The sequence below is a fragment of the Leguminivora glycinivorella genome, chromosome 1, assembly GCF_023078275.1.
Source record: "Leguminivora glycinivorella isolate SPB_JAAS2020 chromosome 1, LegGlyc_1.1, whole genome shotgun sequence".
NCBI classification, from domain to species: Eukaryota; Metazoa; Arthropoda; class Insecta; order Lepidoptera; family Tortricidae; genus Leguminivora; species Leguminivora glycinivorella.
Genome location: NC_062971.1, coordinates 12899389 through 12920826, shown reverse-complemented (window position 1 = coordinate 12920826; position 21438 = coordinate 12899389). Strand labels below are relative to the sequence as shown.

Sequence of the window (21438 nt, the reverse complement as noted above, 5' to 3'; positions counted from 1 at the left end):
TGTACAGCGGCCATTAGACGCACGACAGAGACAAAAAATGTCGCCGTGCAACAGTTGCATCCGTGTGCGCGGAGCGTAATGATAAACATCATTCGTTTCTCCCTATTTCGTAACGATAAAATGAGAGCCTATCGCGAACCACGTTCGACGTATTGCCTCTCTGTCGCACTTGTGTGCGTAATACCTAAGTGTGACAGGGTAGGCAACATGTCGAACGTGGTTGGGTCTCTGGCCCGTAGCCGAATGGCATTTCTCCGACACGAAACGAAAACGAAACGCCGCGAAAGATGGCTCTGTCGCGCCAATACGCAAGAGCGATAGAGATAGATATCTACTAGCGTTTCGTTTCGTGAGCGTTTGTGCCATTCGGCTACGCACCCTGATAAGGATAACTACGCTACGATACAAATAAAAACCAATAGTTTAAGTAAAGTTTATTCGCATTATAAAAACTTAAAAATACTTAACAATGTATAAACTAAAATAAGAAAACAAAGTGATGGCATATAAATTAATAGGCGGCTCTTTGCGTAATTTATTCATCGCAGTTGTCGCAGTCTTCTTCTTCTTCCTCTTCCTCAGCGGGCTCTTGTACTATTTCTGTGAAATATGCATTTTACGTTTAAACAACGATTTATTATTATATGGTTTTAGAACATTCTTGCCAGTGAATAGGCATATTAGATAAGTAGGTACAATAAAATTCATGTTTGTTCATCAAATCAGAATTAAAGGTGCTGTTACACGGACAACACAATTGCCAACAATTAGCATACCATTGCCGCATTTGCTCCATAGTTAGTTGGTGCGTATTGAACGAACGCGGCAATGGTATGTGAATTGCTGGCAATTGTGTTGCCCGTGTAACAGCACCTTAAAGAGGTAGAAATCAATAGCACAAAATAATTTTTAAGAAAAAAAAACCGCCTTCCTTTGATAAATCTGGTGATAAATACTTTCAAATGTTGGATTATGTTATCAATTCGTCTGTATATTTTTTAATGTTTGTTATTCGATATCTCCGTCATTTCTGAACCAATTTTGAAATTTGGATGATTCTGAAGTACTTACAGATGAGAATGATTATCAGAACGGAACTCTAACCAGGGGCGGCTCACTCTTCATCAGCAGTTCCACTGCACCAAATGTCACTGTTCTGGACGTAAGTGCATGCTGTTCTTATAAAAATACCAAAGTCACTACAAGTGTGCCGTTCAGATTTGAGGAGTTCCGTTCTGACCATCATCAGCACTTCCACTGCACCAAATGTCACTGTTCTGGACGTAAGTGCATGCTGTTCTTAATAAAATAAAATACCAAAGTCACTATAAGTGTGCCGTTCAGATTTGAGGAGTTCCATTCTGACCATCATCAGGAGTTCCACTGCACGAAATGTCTCTGTTTCGTACGTAAATGCATGCTGTTCCTTTAAAAACACAAAAATCACCATATGTATGCCTTTCAGATTTGAGGAGTTCCCTCGATTTCTCCAGGATCCCATCATCAGAACTGGGTTCTGAGAAAAATGGGACCAATCTGTATGCATATACATTCAATCAAAAAAAAAAATTTCAAAATCGGTCCAGTAACGACGGAGATATCGAGGACAAACATTAAAGAAAAAAAAAAAAACATACAGACGAATTGAGAACCCCTTCCCTTGAGATTTGGAAGGCGGTTAATAATATAGTGTCCATGTGTCCATGTAGTGTTTCTCGTCACATTGTAAAATGTCACGTTAATTTTCTTTACCCGTTTTAAGGCCAGTTGGATTTTATAGAAGTCTTATTTCATTTTCTATGAAATTAAGAAATTAGACTGCTTTTTTTGCCTACCCTACCGGCCGTAACCAACGGCTGTTTTACAGTTTATATACTGTAGCTACTTAGATACTACAGAAATATATAAAATGAAAAACACTTACCACTTTCCATATATCTGGGTTAGTCACAAGGTGTTAAGTCGTCTTAGAGCTGACGTTTTGTCTCTAAAGCACTCTTTATTCCATAGTATCGTTGGCAGACTTAACCGAGTCAACCCAGTAGGGTAATCAGTTGTGTTAACGATCAGTCAATGATAGCCACAGAATAAAGGCTGAATATCTGTTAGTCACAAGGTTTTTAGTCAGTGCTGACTTTTCAATCTCCGTAACCGTTATTCGAGAGCCAACGGTATGTTGACTAGGGAATAACGTTATTACGAAAAGTGAAAAATAGCGTAAACAGAAGTTAGTCAGTCAATAGTCATAGATTTAGAAGTGAGAATCAAGTGAGATGTCGTCCAGTCAGAGTATGAGTCAAGAGCAGTCAAGTAACAGTCAGAAACAGTCAAGTTATTAAAATAACATGTTATCACAAAATATTTTATTTAACATTTATACATTTGTTTGCTTCCAGCATTCAGCAGTTGGACATCGCACTTAATTTTGGTTGCTTACGGTTGAAATAGTATAAGAATTATAAGATAGTTCCTGAGTATTGCCATTTATGGCTCCTCATTTTTATTACATAACTTTTTGTAAAAATCCAAATTAATTAGTTATTGTTATTGCAATTCGTGATAGTAATTAACATCTTATTTTACTTATACTATTTTTACCAAAGCTCACTGGCGTCAGATTAGTGTTGTTATTTACTTTATAATTATATTGTACATGTATTGTCATTTGCATGATAATATTGATAATATAAAAACTCACTTCGGTCTACTGTAAATAAATAAGTAAAATTTATAAAAAAAGCTATAAAAATCAAGTAAAAAAAATATCACAAAAAAGTTTCGTAAAAAAATTCAAACTTGAACAACTAGGTAGAAAACCTATTATTTACATTTTGTTTATGTAGTTAAAATAAGAATAGGATACCTTGAGAGCAAAATGACTGAAGTTAAGAACAGATTAACTGAATCACTTAAACATACTACTATGTCTAAATAAATTATGGCTTCCTATTCTCATGTTAACTTTGTTGTTTGTAATCTGGAGTTGATAGTTTATTTAATAATTTGTATCATTGGGAATTATAAGTAAGTATGTATCTGGACCTCTTTTCGTCTAGGTAATTTATTTTCGTTGATTATTGAATAACGGTAATACTGTTGAAATAAAGTGCGGCCGCACTAATTGTAGTAGGTAAGTATATGTTATGCATATTAATATGTAAATATTTAACACCTCATCATATAGATATATATTTTTAGCAAATTTCCCGCTATTTTCTAAACTAAAATACGTAAATGTCAAGATGTTATACTTGGGCATAATGGTTTCTAAAGTAAAATGGTATGTCCAAAATATGGCTTTTAAAACAAAAGACGGTGACCCAGTCTTACTATTCCCAATGATCCAAATTAAAACAAAACAACTTCAAATCCAGATTAGACTAAAGCTTAGCTACTAGTGCTTGTAGTTCGACGGGACGTTGATATAGTACTCCTGCGGCGCTTCCTGCGCGGGCAGAGTGTACTCCTCGTAGCTCGTACCTTCGTGCGAGACGTCCTTCGGGTGGTTGGCGCTGAGCCCGGCCGCCGCGGCCTTCGCCGCCGCCTCCGCTGCGTTCGCTTGGGCTTGTTGGGCAGCAGCCTGCGGATAAATGGTGTTGCTTCAGTTACAATCTTAAAGATTCGAATAGTTTGTCTACGGATCGTAAAGGAGGTGTTTGAGAATAGTGTTATGCGCCCCGTTATCAATGTAAAACGCAATGCTGACAGGACTTGTATCTACAATACATTGCCATTGCACCCAGTGGGACACGGCGATCACACCACATATTTATCTGGGGGACCTACCTAGTCTAATTTAACGACGTCAAACGTCGAATGAAATAATAAATCATAGAGTATGAAGTGAGGAAAAGAAAAAAAAAGAAGAGATCATTTTGACTAGGTTTATTTCAATTTTACAAAAAGAGTTTTTAGCAGTTGGTGGCTCAAAAGGTGATATCAATCGTTATGTCTTCGAATACGAGCATTGGTGATTCCTTCGATACCTGTGTACCAAAGTGCACTTAGTTATTTCATTTGTATATTTCATTATTTTAGTTCCTACTTCGAATTGAAACAAAATAAGAAACTAAAATGAATATATAATCAGTGTAAAATTGGATATTAGGTGTTTAGTAAAATCAAATTATATAATTATTTTTATCAAAAAATTAAGTTATCGTTTGAAACTCTTTTACCAGTCATTCTCGAGAGATTAGGTCTACTATTTAAGTACCTGAGAGCACTCCACGTAACCTCGAACTCGGGTCCTTATTTCAGCATGTAGCACTGCAGGGCGATGGGCTCTTCATAGACTCAGTATAATAACGATACCTAGCTGTTCATGCCGGAATCCAATCCAATGTTGAGGCTGACAGTCTGCAACAGCCTGACATCTCTGCTGTATTAGGTACGTTCCTTGCAAGACACGGCAAGTCGACCTTTCGTTCCCACATATGACTGCTGCTCGTCACTGTCGGTGCCGCGGAGTCGTCATCAAGCCTTTAAGCGATTGGCTCAAGTACATACCTGCGCCTTCCTAGCCGCAGCCTGGGTAGCCTCGAAGTCGATCCTGACTCCGTGCAGCTGCTCCTGAAGGGAGCCTAGCCTCTGCCGCGCCGCGCCAACCATGGCAGTTTGGGCACCGAGCTCGCCGGCCGCTTGAGACGCGGCTTCGTTGGCGTTCTCTGACGTCGCCTGAGCGGCGTTCAACGCTGCTTGGATCACGTTTACCTGGAATATTGAAATGAAGATGTTAGTGTTGTTCAGAGGTTTATTTTTTAGTGGCTTCCTTATTGCGTTGCATATGTTGCGATCGTCGGCGTCAACGGCCGTCTAAGGAATACTAAGGTTTTAATTACTAAGTGTGGTAGGTACCATTTGGTTATATATTGAAGAGTACCTCAAGCCAAGCTAGAACAGACATCGATATGGAGAAATAACTGACTACAGAAGTGAAGTACCTACTGTACTGTAATAGGAACTTTGAAGCACAAGTAGTGAAAACATTGGGGTAGGTAAGTGTATAACTATGATGCTCTAAGCAACAAATTAACAATATTCTTAACCATTAGGTATGATGAAAAGCTAACAAGTTTTTTTTCTACCTAGTCTACCTGATTTATACTAAGTGATCGTTCAACTGTTTAATTATTAATTAGATACTGGAGCCATAACTTACACTTTCATGATATGTACGAGAGAAAACAAGGAAGTGGTCGATGTAACACCAGTAGATCATGCGTGGCAATGAACTTCTCATGTATTAGGTTCCTTGTGGTATTGTAACATGCACAAGGATACGTTACTAACTTACAAATAACATTATTAAACCCACGACCGATGACTCATGACCCTTAAAGAAATTTTAGTTTGTTTATATTGAAGAAAAAAATAGAAAATTTTACGCGTTCAATTTCGGTTAAAATAATAATTGGACGGATTCAGTCCCGCCGTAAGCATACATTTTTATTACTTTATTTTTTCTTTGTAATATTTTTTTACGTACTATCGTTATTTTATTAGACATTTCTGCTTGTAAAATGGGCCATTTTTTTCAAATTTGTCCACCCCTTTTTTTGTAACATGGGTATTTTTACGCGATCATACTCAGAATCACGAGGTCTTTCGATCCTGATAGGAGAAAAAAAATGTCCCAAGATTTCCATACATTTTTCACACCTTCCATTCCGTCACCGCCATACAAAATGTATGAAAAAATGGTAGCGGAATGGGAAAAAACCTTGGGACACTTTTTTTCTCTATTAGGATTGAAAGAGCTCGTGATTCTGAGTGGAAATCACATATAAAAATTTCCAAATCCAAAAAAAATGGGGTGGGGTTAAAAAAAAATGGCCCAAATACTGATCTAAGATTTATTGACATTTATTAAAGAGTTATCGATTTTGTAATAGTAATAAATGATTTATTGCAGACAACCTTAGTCCATAGGTTGTACAGTATACAATTACACAGATTCACAAATAAAAATTACATGCAACGAAAAATGTATACAATGCCTGCTTTATGCCCTTGTTGTACAATCTAAGTACTATTTATCTAAAAAAGTTAAAAAAAAATTAGGTGAGTGTTAAGACAGATGGTTACTAAAATTGGTCACAATGCTCACAATGCATGTCCCACAATAAATTGCTAGTAATTCAACTGCACTGAGGCGTAACAGCGTCGGAATAACTTTAGAAAAAAATGACATTTCTTCAGCGCAATAAGTAACAGTCTAATAATACCGTGATAATAAGCTATTGAACTTGAACTACTTTATAACATGACCCACATCTAGTTTATATAATATCTACTATTCGTAATAAGTAAATAATGTTCTCATTCAGAATGCAGCGCTATTCGACGATCATTATTAAATTCATATCGGTTCACGTAACAAAAAAAGAAATTTATAATTATTAAAGAAATACACTAAACTACACATAATTTACGTTTGTCAAATGTGCATGTTTAATGTGTGTCCAAACCCAAAAATAACCGTTATATTTTTATTTATTGTAATAATAACGTTTAAAAAACCGTTAAAGTTTAGATAGTAGAGATCGAAGTTAATTAGCTATTTAATTTGGTTTAGCAATCAATCTGTTGTGACATGACGCACGTGACAAAAGCGGAGCTGCGCAAGAGTGGATTTTACCAATTATTTGCAAAATTGCGAGGTGGCGTAAAATTAAATTATATTTATTTAATAACAAATTTTCTATACATAAATTTAGGAATGAGTGCATGTATTAATTAGAGATATTTTATTTATTATATTTATAAGTTCTATTCTTTAACTACATCATTTCATCATTCATTCAACTAATAATAAACTATGGAATACGGATTACAATCGCCTGTATAAAATGAATTTAAAATACATCAGGGCCACGTTTGACAAATAGTTTTGGCATTTCAGTGACAGGTTGCCAGCCTCTCGCGGTAACCGAAGACAATTTACATATCATATCGCCTTCTACGACCATTCTTAACCCGTTCAGGCTACTAATAATACAATAAAAAAATACGGAATATTAATTACAGTTTCATGTTGATTTTAAGACGCACCTGCTGGGAACCAGTACGAAAAGGAGCCCCATATTTTCGCTAACAGTAGGTATGCCTTTACGATAATAACATTTAATTTTCAATATAAAATTGTCGTTGTAGCAATTTGACCAAACTTACGTAAAGCGGTTTCGACGTTGACTTGTCTTTAACTTTACGCAACTAACTTTTTGCCCAAGTGTTTCAGTCAGCACCTTTTAGTATGTTTTTACCATTATTTCTTAAGTAGTAGTTTGTTGCATTTGCATAAGTAACAAAAAGTTCATTGTCATATCGATAGCTACCAAAGCTTTTCTATTTAATTATGCAAAGAATTAGGAAGGTCAATAATTGAAGTAAGAAATCGGTGACCGGATAAGTATTTGAACATAGTTTGAAAGGGTTCAATAGAAGTTGAAGTAAGCCGAATAATTGTCAAGAGCGGCACTGAAACTTGAGCAGTTTAATGTACTCTATTTACCCCGTTTGGGAATGCAGGCGTGAGTATGTGGGTAGCTAGGGCGATGGAAGTTATGATTACTAATAACCATTTGCTTTTTGTCTAAAAACTATCGTTTGTTTCGGTTTGTTTGATTCAGAATAACGGAGATCGAAAAATAAAGTGTCTCCTACACATTTTGGGTGTCACTTTTGTGACGCCTAGTTACATAATTAATATGAAAATACATACAATTTTTCGAACGCTCTGGTCCGTCATTTTAATCCATTTTAATAAAAATTGTTTTTAGGTTTCCGAAACAAAGCCTTTTCATAAAAATGCACATATACCTACTGAAATTGAGTGAATGATTATTTTTTAACAGTGCGTGGTATACTTACTTGGTGCATAGCCTGCTGGGCCGCCTGAGCCGCCGCCTGAGCCGCTCGCTTGGCCTGCTGCAGCTGCATCTCTTCACCTTGCAGGGCCACCTTGGCGTCACGGACCTGTTGCTCCAGGCCTGATAGGATCACCTGGATAGGAATGTTATTGTTAGTAACATTGTGTCCGGAATTCGTTGATATTCAAGAGGCTTAGCCTGATGTTTATCGTTGACAGAAAAGGCCATTCGAAACTAATAATGTAGGATCAGTGACTTAGAGCAGTCATCGCGATTATTTTGTACCTTCGACGTTTTATGAATTTAATGTACCTACTGTATGAATTTAATGTACATTACTGTAACTGATTGGTCTTTTATGTTTGTGATACGTACCTACCGGTGACGCCAACGTTAACGGCTAACTATGATGTATGTTTTAGGCAACTGAGTTGAAAAATGTGAGGTTTGTACATTGAGCATTCAATGCCGGCGAAGATGTGCTTGCCTTCCCAGTTACCTATTGATCTCGTGTGTAAGGGGTTACAAGTTGGGCGGTTGGTTGGGTTGGAGTTGTGTTTACTCAGAGGACACAGTACCTGACTCTTCCATTGTTATTACAATAAATAATGACTCACTAGGACGGCCAGGACAAGGGCCCATAAGGCTGAACAATCATCCATGGGTCGTCGTACGTCCAAATCCGGAGCGTTATTGCATCAGTAGTCTTATATTTATGTATATATCATATCAGTTGCCACTGACCTGTTTGCCAGCAAGCATTATTCTTCATCTAAAACAAATTGTCGAACGCCCAGAGCCCAGTGTCAGTAGCCGAATGCACAAACGCTCACGAAACGCTCACGATAATATCTCTTTCGTAGCTATCTATCGCTATCGCTATCGCGACATAGCCAGACCACATTTCTGCGGCGTTTCGGTGGCATTTCGAGTCGCAGAAATGGCATTCGGCTACGCCCCCCGAGCGATCTGTCGTGAATCGTCTTACATTTCATATATGTTACTTGCTACTGACCTGTTTGCCAGCAAGCGCAGCCTGCGCGGTCGCGCTAGCTTGCGCAGCGGACTGAGCCAGGGTATTCTTGGCCACGTAGGCGGCCTGGTGACCAGCGGCGTTTTGGTTGCCCAGCGCGGTCTTAGCCTGGTTGGCAGAGCCGACAGCTATCGTTCGGAGGCCGCTACCTTGACTGTAACCTGGAGGAAAATTTAGTTGCTTAGTTTTAAAGTCTGAGGAAAATAAACTGCTGACCCCCATCTTTTATCGGAAACAATTTGTTTATAATAGCAAAACTTCCATGAGACACTGACAACATAATAGATATGTAAAAACCGGCCAAGAGCGTGTCGGGCCACGCTCAGTGTAGGGTTCCGTAGTTTTCCGTATTTTTCTCAAAAACTACTGAACCTATCAAGTTCAAAACAATTTTCCTAGAAAGTCTTTATAAAGTTCTACTTTTGTGATTTTTTTCATAATTTTTGAACATATGGTTCAAAAGTTAGAGGGGGGGACGCACTTTTTTTTCCTTTAGGAGCGATTATTTCCGAAAATATTAATATTATCAAAAAACGATCTTAGTAAACCCTTATTCATTTTTAAATACCTATCCAACAATATATCACACGTTGGGGTTCGAATGAAAAAAAAAATCAGCCCCCACTTTACATGTATGGGGGGTACCCTAATAAAACATTTTTTCCCATTTTTTATTTTTGCACTTTGTGGGCGTGATTGATATACATATTGGTACCAAATTTCAGCTTTCTAGTGCTAACGGTTACTGAGATTATCCGCGGACGGACGGACGGACGGACGGACGAACGGACGGACGGACGGACGGACGGACGGACGGACGGACGGACGGACAGACAGACATGGCGAAACTATAAGGGTTCCTAGTTGACTACGGAACCCTAAAAACGGGTAAGTCACTTTTGCTCGTTGCTCGACATGTTTCGCTCCATAACATCATTTTCAAATTTCTGATTTAAACTATTTTTATAAGTGAGTAACCCGTTTTTAACCCCCGACGAAAAAACGTCGGGGTGTTATAAGTTTGACGTGTCTGTCTGTCTGTCCGTCCGTGTGTGTGTCTGTCTGTAGCATCGTAGCTCCCGAACGGATGAACCGATTTAGTTTTTGTTTTGTTTGAAAGCTGAGTTAGTCGGGAGTGTTCTTAGCCATGTTTCCTGAAAATCTAACTATGTCAGGAGTTTTTTCAAAATTTTAGTTTTGTGATTAGGTTATTACATCCATACTAATATTATAATTGGGGAAAGTGTGTGTGTCTGAGCTACGAATTGACGTGATTTTTTAAGTGGGGATAGTTTAAGGGATGGAGAGTGACATAGGCTACTTTTTGTCTCTTTCTAACCCCCTCCCCCACTTCCCTAAAACGGCGGGTGGAAGTTTGTATGGAAAATTCGGCAATAGTAGAATTTAACGCGAGCGAAGCCACGGGCAGAAGCTAGTATTAAATAAACCCGGTTATTCTGTTTAAATAGTGCAAGAATAATCTTCCTATATATCATGAGTCATGACCACTTGTTAACACAACAATTTACTGACGCGTCTGTTGTTAGTGTTGTTACAGTTGCATAACTGAAGCATGTAGTCGTTGTGAATGATCGATCCTCAGTGTTCCTGCTTGCATAAAACATACGTTTAGTTTTTATAAAGTAAGCAAATAAACTCAATATTCAAAATGACAAGGTTGTAATTAGATACGAGTTCAATTTGTTATGACTTATGATAAACATTAAGATTAAACTGACAAACAACGTCAAACTAGTAGCGGAAAAAATAATCGTCCAAGTAACCGGCCAGTATTAATACCCCTAAATACTGAAAAAAGGTAAACAACCTCTAGCAATGCGATATACACAATGTTGTATTACGAGTACAATAGAATGGGCACGTAAAAAATAACTAATAATACTAATTTAAATAAAAATATTACCCCCATCAAGATATAGCTCAATCGATTCTACTCTCGATTCTGAACAAAGTGTTTTCAGGTTTTTAGTGTTAAGTGAAACACGGTGTATAAACCTTCTTTAAGAATCAGTCTATTTAAAAAAACCGGCCAAGAGCGTGTCGGGCCACGCTCAGTGTAGGGTTCCGTAGTTTTCCGTATTTTTCTCAAAAACTACTGAACCTATCAAGTTCAAAACAATTTTCCTAGAAAGTGTTTATAAAGTTTTACTTTTGTGATTTTTTTCATATTTTTTAAACTTATGGTTCAAAAGTTAGAGGGGGGGGGACGCACTTTTTTTTCCTTTAGGAGCGATTATTTCCGAAAATATTAATATTATCAAAAAACGATCTTAGTAAACCCTTATTCATTTTTAAATACCTATCCAACAATATATAACACGCTGGGGTTGGAATGAAAAAAAATATCAGCCCCCACTTTACATGTAAGGGGGGTACCCTAATAAAACATTTTTTTCCATTTTTTATTTTTGCACTTTGTTGGCGTGATTGATATACATATTGGTACCAAATTTCAGCTTTCTAGTGCTAACGGTTACTGAGATTATCCGCGGACGGACGGACGGACGGACGGACGGACGGACGGACGGACGGACGGACGGACGGACGGACGGACGGACAGACAGACATGGCGAAACTATAAGGGTTCCTAGTTGACTACGGAACCCTAAAAACCGCATCAAAATCCCTAACACCGTATACATTGCTTTAAAAGAAAAAACTTACTTAAATAACACTGTCTTAATATTATTAGTTATAGTCCATTAACCTATTAGCTTCTATTCATAATTCAAATACTACATCTGCTATTAACTTTTCTGTAAGTAAATGAATTGTAGATACACGCAGGTTCTTGTAGGTTTTCATATTGAATACATATGTATGTATAATTATATATTTTTAAATATGTAAGTACTTTAACTTAATTTGGCAAAAGTAATATCTATATTTCCCGTCCTATTTTGAACTTTATCTATTGTTGTCAGGTTTCAAAATTGACTAAATTTTGATATTTCCATACCCAATGAATTAATTGTATTTTGTATTTATTGATTTGAATTTTAGTGTGACATGTAAGTAAATAAAATACCTTCTTATTAATTAATAAACTGTGTTACCAGGTTAGGTCATCAAAAATAATTTACAATATTTACTTATATGTATGAAATGAAGTAACGTTATAACTCATATGTATATTTGTTATGTTATAATAATAACGTTTACTCCTCGAACTATAATGACCTTAAGCTAAAGCATGAGCGTAGCGGGTAGAATCTTGAGCATTGCAGGGGTTTAAGGCACTGGGAGTGGGAAAAACGTTTGAATTGCAAGTGCAAACAAAAAAGAACAAATAGGTAGGTACTTATTTTTATTTGGCTATGTTATTTTATCCAAGCCAGCAACAGATTCCAACTTTGAAATCATGAGCGTGGCGAGGGTTTTCATGAAGGTTAAACGAACTTTGTCACCGAGTGAAAAACCAAATCAAATCAAATATCGTCACTACTTTGAAAAAAACTTGTATCTTCTGTCAATGAAAAGAAAAATGTAAACGAACGTTGTCACTGTGTTTTAACTTTGAGGAGCGAGTGATAAAATTTCGAAAATCAAATCAAATATCTGGTCACTACTTTGTATACGTAGGTACGCAACGGCAGGACAGCCGCACTGCATACGTAAAAAGGAACCTACTTTTCTTAGCTCCACCGCCGTCGGCACGCATACATACACCAATGCTACATGATGCTTTTCACATGATCACCAGAGTTACTACTTCAGCGATTCCTGAGATCTTGTTATCATACTTCACAGGACCGCAAATTCAGGCGTCACACTTAATCACACTTAATGAGAGATTATTGTAGCACCACCATCGTCACCGGTGCACATAGGGGTATTTGACTAAAAAAGCTGGCCAAAATTATTTATATACATTTTTATAAGTAGTTCCATTGTGTCAATCCAAATATGCTATTTTAATTTATTTTTATTTTTTCTTATTTGTATCGAGTAATGGCCAGGTTTTTTAGTGAAATACCCCTATGTGCGGTGGCCGCAGCCTTCAGACGAACTGTGCTCCTTCATACATATGACAACTACCCCTGTCATATAATGTAGATACCAAATTACTTACAAACAGCTTTACTTCACGCATTCAGACATCATCTTAGCACTGTTGCCGCCGCTGGCTGCAGCCTTCACATCCTGAATGAACGCTTCATAATGGCTAGAGACTCCTGAGGTTTCGCCGTATGCACGCAAATGCTGAAAATACATCAGTGGCCGTGGACTTTTGAGGTTTCTTTGTCACTAAGATTTAGTAGTAGCAAAGAAACCTGCACGTCATAGTGGCTAGTGGACTTTCGAGGTTTCTTTTGACGTGTACGTCATAGTGGCTAGCAGACTGCTGAGGTTTCTTTGCTTGCGCTTGCACGAGTGCGCCAATAGCTTCGGAGTCATACAACTATGTCGTAACAATCGAGCATTAAGTACCTTTCTTAGCACCGTTGCCGCCGCTGGCCGCAGCCTTAAGATCCTGGATGTAAGTCATAATGGCTAGTGGACTTGAGGTTTCTTTGCTTCCGCTTGCACGAGTGCGTCAATAGCTTGGAGACATACAATTAGTAACAATCGAGCATCAAGTACCTTTCTTAGCACCGTGGCCGCCGCTGGCCGCAGCCTTAACATCCTGGATGTAAGAGTCATAATGACTAGTGGACTTGAGGTTTCTTTGCTTGCGCTTGCACGAGTGCGGCAATAGCTTCGGAGACATACAATTAGTAACAACCGAGCATCAAGTACCTTTCTTAGCACTGTGGCCGCCGCTGGCCGCAGCCTTAACATCCTGGATGTAAGCGTCATAGTGGCTAGCGGACTCCTGAGGTTCCTGCGCTTGTGCCTGGGCTTGCGCGGGCGCGGCGGCATTCTCGTACTCGTAGTCGTACTCGACGTGCTGGGGCTCTGGCTCGGGCACCGGCGCGGATGACGCTAGCGCCACAGCTGAGGAAACAAAACTTTTTTAAATGTACAGATAACAAATGAAGAAAAAATCTAAGAATCCATACTTATATTATAAATGGGAAAGTGTGTATGTCTGTTTGTTTGTCCATCTTTCACGGCAAAACGGAGCGACGAATTGACGTGATTTTTTAAATGAAGATAGTTGAAGGGATGGAAAGTGACTTAGGCTACATTTTGTCTCTTTCTAACGCGAGCGAAGCCGCAGGCAAAAGCTAGTGGGGAATAAATAAACATAGGTACGTAACTTTATAAAAAATACAGGTCTGAGAAAATTAAGATAAATCACTACTGTATTTGTCCTAATTTTGCAGAAATTTAGCAGTAAGCAAGTATATCGGCTAATATAAGCTCTAAAGGCACTTGGCGTAGCACAGTATGAAAACATAGCATAGTCTACATAGCCCAGTGAAAACATTTTCGCAAAGTACATATTTAACTAGTGCAGATATATGTCTTCCCCGTTTTTGCAAGAATGTCGAATGCCGTTGCCGATACTTTTATTTTTATTAGTACATTTTCTTTGATTACTATCCATATTAGTTAATTTAACGACGCCGAGCACTCATAATAGTCATAATTCACGCGTAAGACATTGCAACAACATAATCATCATAATACATTGTAACATATTATGCATGTCTTTGATATCATTACTATATTACGGTACAAGTACATACATGGTACATCTTATCTTATCATTCTTATCAATTAAAGCAAAATTGCCAGTACTCGACACGCTAAAATCCTACTGTCATATTTATTAACAAATGGCATAAGATTTAAAAACCGGCCAAGAGCGTGTCGGGCCACGCTCAGTGTAGGGTTCCGTAGTTTTCCGTATTTTTCTCAAAAACTACTGAACCTATCAAGTTCAAAACAATTTTCCTAGAAACAAGTTCTATGTGATTTTTTTCATATTTTTTAAACATATGGTTCAAAATAGAGGGGGGACGCACTTTTTTTCCTTTAGGAGCGATTATTTCCGAAAATATAAATATTATCAAAAAACGATCTTAGCAAACCCTTATTCATTTTTAAAAGTATCCAACAATACTACTGAGACAATGAAAAAAAATTTCAGCGACCACATTTTTTTCCATTTTTTACTTTTACCTGATAGCTATTTTATACTATAACCTAATATTAGAATATGAGACACACTGTTACTTTTCAGCTATTTTAAACTATAACCTAATATTAGAAAACATATGTAGAACTAGGAATTCAGCAGTTCTCAAAAAGTTTGTACAAAAATTAAGGAAAAGTTAAATTCCTATTTTTTACCAAGATCTTTATTGATGAATTGAGATTTTAGTAAGTTTTATGTCGTCATTAAGATTCTCTAGTATCTATATTTTCTTAATTATAACAATTATCCTGTATATATCTTACGAAAGTCGACTTATAAAACTAAACGTTGGTAACAAAATAGGATCAATTAAATTTGCTGACGTGGCTATGTGCAAACTTTTTGAGAACTGCTGAATTATAAAATCAGTAAAATCGCCTAATAAGACCAATTCAAAAAAAGAATTATCGAAACGATCGTAACCCGATTGCGTGTAATAACGAGTAATTTTATTGTAATTAGTTTATGTAATTTGTCGAGGAAATGCGTGCTAACGATAGTTCCGATTCTGTTACATTGTACGTGTTCACTTTTACGAGGAAAGAAGGTTGGGTTTCACCCGTTATCACAATCAAGTACTCGTATGTGTGTTTGTTTATATTAGCAAAGAGGATCGAGTATTAAGAGAATTACTATCGAAGTAAAATGTGTAATCACAGTGCATAGACTGCCATCTCTTGACACAGGCTTGAAACTTTTGAACCTCAGTTTTGACAATTTGGCCCATATTCTTAGCTTGATATGTGTTAAAATGTCAAATATTCATATTAGATTAGCGCCATCTAGCTGAGCGTACCCCAAAGGTGCAATGCCATCTAGGCCACCGTAACTTTTTCTGTATGGTACTGAGGTACGTTTTTTTCTTAGACTTTATCTGTCTATACGGAGTTATATATGTTTTTGATATTAGATACCTACACGTTTAAAAATTATAATGCCCTAATTCACGTATGGTTAGTTTGACGATAAATCTATAACTTTTAACAGTTTAAACATCTATTTTTTGAAAACAGAAGTCTGTCAAAAATGCTACAAAAATTATATTATTTTTACAATATACATATGTATTTAAATTGAAAAAATATACATACACATATTTTAAATTTTTACTTTGTAATTAAAAAATCATGTGTGAAATATTTTTGATATCACATTTTAGATAAGATAAGATAAGATAAATCGTTTATTTGCAAGAATACTTATTTCTAGAATACACAGGTGTTATTATGTAGGATGGTGTATAGTATTCAGTCGCACAAAACGACATGCAAAATATTTTACATAAAAATACTATATTATACCTATACTAAATATAGCTATAATTTAAAATTCAATTCCATTTCAACAACATAATTCATAATAAAAGATTCACAACGTAATACATGCTTAATATTTTAATTTTAATCATTCTAATTCTATCAACTATCATATTCTAAATATTCTTTCACGCTGTAAAAACAGTGTTCTAGAAGAAAACTGGTGACTTTCTTCTTATACTCTAGAGCATTTAGTGTCTTAATAGTATCGGAAAGACTATTATAAATAACTATGCACATGTTGTACGCATTCTTCTTATATATATCCAAGTTGCACCGAGGTTGGTATAGAAGGTTTTGGTATTGGGTTCTTTGGCTTGAGAAATACTCCGATCTCATATGGAATAAGTCTGGACGGCTTTTTACAAGCAACAGTGCTTTTTTAATATACATGCAAGGCAGTGGTAATATTTTTCATTTCTGAAATAGCGGCCGGCAGGTATCCATTACCCAGGCTTTCATTATTGCACGGACACATTTCTTTTGCAATATAAATGCTCGTTCGAAATCAACAGAATTTCCCCACAGTAATAGTCCATAATTTAGAACTGAAGATACCACGCCGTGATAGGCTGTGACCGCTGCTTCAAAGTTTACTGTATTTCTTAATTTTCTTAGCGCAAAGACAAACCTATCTAGTCTACTACACACAGAATTTACATGTACCTTCCAGTTGAGATGCTGGTCAATGAATAAACCTAAAAACTTAATATTTTCACATTTGGATATTGATAAATTATTATAATTGATATTTAATTTAATTGGATCACTATTATATGAGTAGAATTGAATAAAAAATGTCTTTGTCATATTGATATTTAAATTATTTTTACATGTCCAATTTTTAATGTCAACTAATGCATTATTTACGACAGTTTCGTATGTATCAGCGTAATCACCCCTTATTAATAAAGTTGTATCATCGGCAAATAGTATACACTTATGCGAGATAGCTTGAGGCAAATCATTGATGTAGACCAAAAACAATAGAGGACCTAAGTTACTCCCCTGGGGGACGCCCAGTTTTACATCAAGAAAATCTGACCGGTATTTGGTTTTAACATAACTCCTACCTACTTTTTCTAATTTGACTATTTCAGTACACTGTTTCCTTTGTGATAAATAACTTTTTATCCATTCGAGTGCAACGCCTCTGATCCCATAGCATTCAAGCTTTGCAAGGAGCTTACCATGTTCAACACAGTCAAACGCTTTGCTTAAGTCTAAGAATATTGACAATATTGGACATTTGCTATTCAAACCTTCAGATATATATTTGACTAAATTAAAGCAAGCTAACTCAGTGGAGAGTCCTCTTCTAAAGCCATATTGTTCTGCCTGTATTAGACCGTTTTTTTCTAAAAATCCAGTTAGTCTTTTACACATTGCTTTCTCAATTATTTTGGAAATAACTGGAACAATTGTTATTGGTCTATAATTATTTGGGTCTTTACGGTCTCCTTTTTTAAATAGGGGCTTTACCACGGACAGCTTAAGCTGCTCAGGAAAAACCGCTTGTTCGAATGAAAGATTAATAATATGTGCCATAGGGTGACATATCCATGGTGCAATCAGCTTAAGGATATATGTTGTAATGTCATGATACCCAGAACTTCTACTACTTTTAAGTGACAGTATGATTTTAAATACTTCATTGGCATCAGTAGGTGTTAAAAATATTGAAGAGGAATAATTATTAATATTATTAGTTACATTTAATGCCTTTCTATTCACATTATATTTTGTTGTGGTGATGTTAATAAAATAATCATTAATTAAATTACAAATATCTTTTGGATTATTAAATGTCATATTATTAAAATTCAAAGAGTCAATTTCATTATGACTTTTTGCACTCGATAAGTTGGCCGATATTATGTCCCATGTAGCCTTACATTTATTTTTATTACAAGATATATAATTCGTGTTGCTGATTTTTTGTGACTTAATAATACATTTTTTTAATGCATTGCTATAATTTTTGAATTGAGTTCTATTATATAATTTGTTTGTTTTTGACAATTTATATCGCAAGTACAAATTTCTCTTAATACTACAAGACTTACGTATTCCTTTTGTTAACCATTTTGATTTCTTATAGTGATTATTCATCTTGACCTTTATGACTGGAAAACATAGATCATGAAATAAGCACACTAATTCATAAAACATTGTAAATGCTTCCTTAAGATCGCTTGAAAATAGTACCTCAGACCTCAGAGAATGAAAGCGCTGAAATACATTGTACGAATTTATCAATGTTACCTTTATTAAAATCTCTTTTGTAAGCAAACCAATTCAGGCTTTTATTTTTCTTCTTAACACTAAAAGTAATCGTCTGGGCCATGCCATGGTCAGATAAGCATAGCTGATGTGTACATGCTTTTACATTATCTACGTTACTGGCTATCTGATCAATGCATGTGTTTATCCTGGTAGGGGTATTTATATGGATTGTAAAATTATGATTTTGCAGAGTACTTTTTAAATCTCTTGCAAATGGACTATCTTTTAAGACATCAATATTCCAGTCCCCGCAGATGACAATTTTCTTTTTCATATATTTAGAGGTTAAATGGAATAATAATATGTCCAGCTTGTGAGTAAAGATCCCAATGTGAGCTTTCGTTTGTACTGGGATTCTATAAATAACAATGACTAACACATAGATAAAATTAGAAGTGTTACGAGTGCACAAAATTGATTGTTTGCATAACTATTAAGCTCATAAACACACGAAATATCCAAGACCTATTTGTGGAAACCCATCTACTGATTTGTAAAATTGGTATAAAAAAACTACATCCATCACCGTTATACTTACACAACTCTAATGTTTGAAAGTTGATTAAATTTTATCTTCAAAAAAGAGAACATCTTCACTACATAGTATAAAACAAAGTCGCTTTTTCTGTCCCTATGTCCCTATGTATGCTTAAATCTTTAAAACTACGCAACGGATTTTGATGCGGTTTTTTTTAATAGATAGAGTGATTCTAGAGGAAGGTTTACATGTAGGTATAGTACCCGTGCGAATCCGGGGCGGGTCGCTAGTCATACGATAAATTAAATAAAATTAATACTTTGCAAGATCTTTAAGGCTCGTAGCAGGAAACTGAGGCATATGTGACGCGCATCTAATGCTCGATCTACGGCGTAGCACTAGTTGCGTAACATCCACTCATGCGCATTCGTAGAGTTTACAGTCGTAGATGTCATCGGAACTTACATCCTGTCTGATATATCATAAAAGAGCTGACTTTTTTAAAATGTTTTGTTATCATTTATGTGCGTTTAATTGTTTATAGACTTTGATGTTTTTGTAACATTACTTTCATATTTTTAACCTATATGTAAATTTAAGTTTAGGTGACAATTAGTTTTCACGTTTAGATATTTTTTTCAGGATGTAGGTATTTTTGAGAAAAAACAATGATTTTCTTTATAAGTAAATCTACATAATAACATTTAGGAACGGAATACAAAAATAATGAAAAATATTATTAAAGTATGTAATTTAAAATGTTTAAATTGGCGTATTATGAATTATAAATAAATACATAATTATAATTTGTCTAGTTTTAAATTATAAAGTATGTGAACTTCTTTTATTGCCTTATACTATTCATTAATATTATTATAAAAAAATTTACCTAATTGAAAATTAAGGTTAATATAATTTTACCTATTTGTTTTTAATCATTTTTAATTATTATAATAAAAAGACTTACCAATACATAATAACAACGTCCTGGTCTTCATTTTCAGTCGAACTGAAATCACAACGACACTTTTATATAAAATCAAAAATTGACAAAACCAAAATAAAAATCACAAATCACTGAAATCTAACCTTCCAATACTTTCACAAATGTAAGTGGTGGGGGGTGTGACCCCTTGGCTCGGCTGACGGTGAGGCAATGGCAGGAATGGCCGAGAGACTAACATTTATAGTGAACCGCTTGGACCCCAGAGAGAGGCGGAGACGGGAAATATAGAGAGTTGATGGTACTCTGAAACATGGCTGAACATTCAAAATATAGGTATATGGGAGCTTTCACAAAATCATGTAGACAATTAACATGAGTAGCTAAGAAAAGAATGTCAGTTTCCATTAAGGGTGCCAGTTTTGAAACGACACTTAAACATTTTCTGAAAACACCCATATGAACGCCATCCTCATTATTATGCAAGCTTTTTATATTTATTCTAATAATTTCAAAACAATACTTACATACTACTTATGTTATTATCTCACCAAGCAGCCTGTAGAACAGTAGACTGTTTAACTTGTGTGTGTATAAAAATATCACGAGTTTTTTTAGAAATAATACAGAACCATACGACGTTATTGTATCAAGGTGGCCTAGAATAGGTCACACTGCAAAATGACATTAATTCATTATTTTTAAAGCCTATTCGAGACTACTGGACAAAGCCCTCCCCTCCCCTTCACCCTTTTCTTTCAGCTCCCTGTTAATGTTTCCTCAGGCCAGCTGTTCAGGAAGTTGTCCAGATCATCTTGTCGTCTTCGTTTGGGCTTGCCTCGTACACGTCCCTCTACCGGCATCCACTTGGTAGTTAAGCTCCTACCTTACCTTACCTTAACTCTATGCAAAAAGGTGAAAAAATGTACACATATTTATGAACTCGACTGTATTAACATGAATAAAATAAAATTGGAATGAAACGACGGGTAATATCATCTCTATGCCTATCTGTTACAGATTTGAAGCGCACGCGTCTCATTAATTGCATTATGTGTAAACGCATAATGTGATTGATGAAGCCGAATTCCCTCTAATCTGATACTAATCAATGTAACTAAGCAGTTATAAGTTAGTTAAGTAGATCTAAATATTAATTGTTTGATTGACAGTGCGAGCCTAATAGTTTCGTATTGACATCATTTTACATGAAAATGTTTTCCTGAGATAACGATCTCCTCATAGGTTACGTGAAGAGCAGTTTTTAAGTAGGTATGTGTCACATTATATCGAAATCATTTCCGTCTTGGGTAATTATATCTCGGTACGTTACTTGAATCCCTCTCAGTACGCAAAGGGTTCTACGTACCTAAATACGTTGTGACTCAAACTACTATGTATT

General features: G+C 35.9%; 1 protein-coding gene across 2 annotated transcripts; it reads right to left on the bottom strand.

Moving 5' to 3' along the window:
- Positions 1 to 457: 457 nt before the first annotated feature.
- LOC125232540 lies at positions 458 to 20277 on the bottom strand. Of its 2 annotated transcripts, XM_048138258.1 has the most exons (8): positions 20183 to 20277; positions 20061 to 20102; positions 13666 to 13863; positions 8887 to 9065; positions 7873 to 8004; positions 4510 to 4713; positions 3481 to 3580; positions 458 to 600 (listed from the first exon to the last, which is right to left on the bottom strand). In XM_048138258.1, the coding sequence occupies exons 2-8, from the start codon at positions 20089 to 20091 to the stop codon at positions 536 to 538; spliced, it is 909 nt and encodes a 302-aa protein (XP_047994215.1). In that variant the 5' UTR covers positions 20092 to 20102; positions 20183 to 20277; the 3' UTR covers positions 458 to 535. The 2 variants fall into 2 exon arrangements, with proteins under 2 accessions (XP_047994215.1, XP_047994207.1); XM_048138250.1 differs by lacking the exon at positions 458 to 600 and having other exon boundaries at positions 2349 to 3580; positions 20183 to 20276.
- Between the last annotated feature and the right edge of the window lie 1161 nt (positions 20278 to 21438).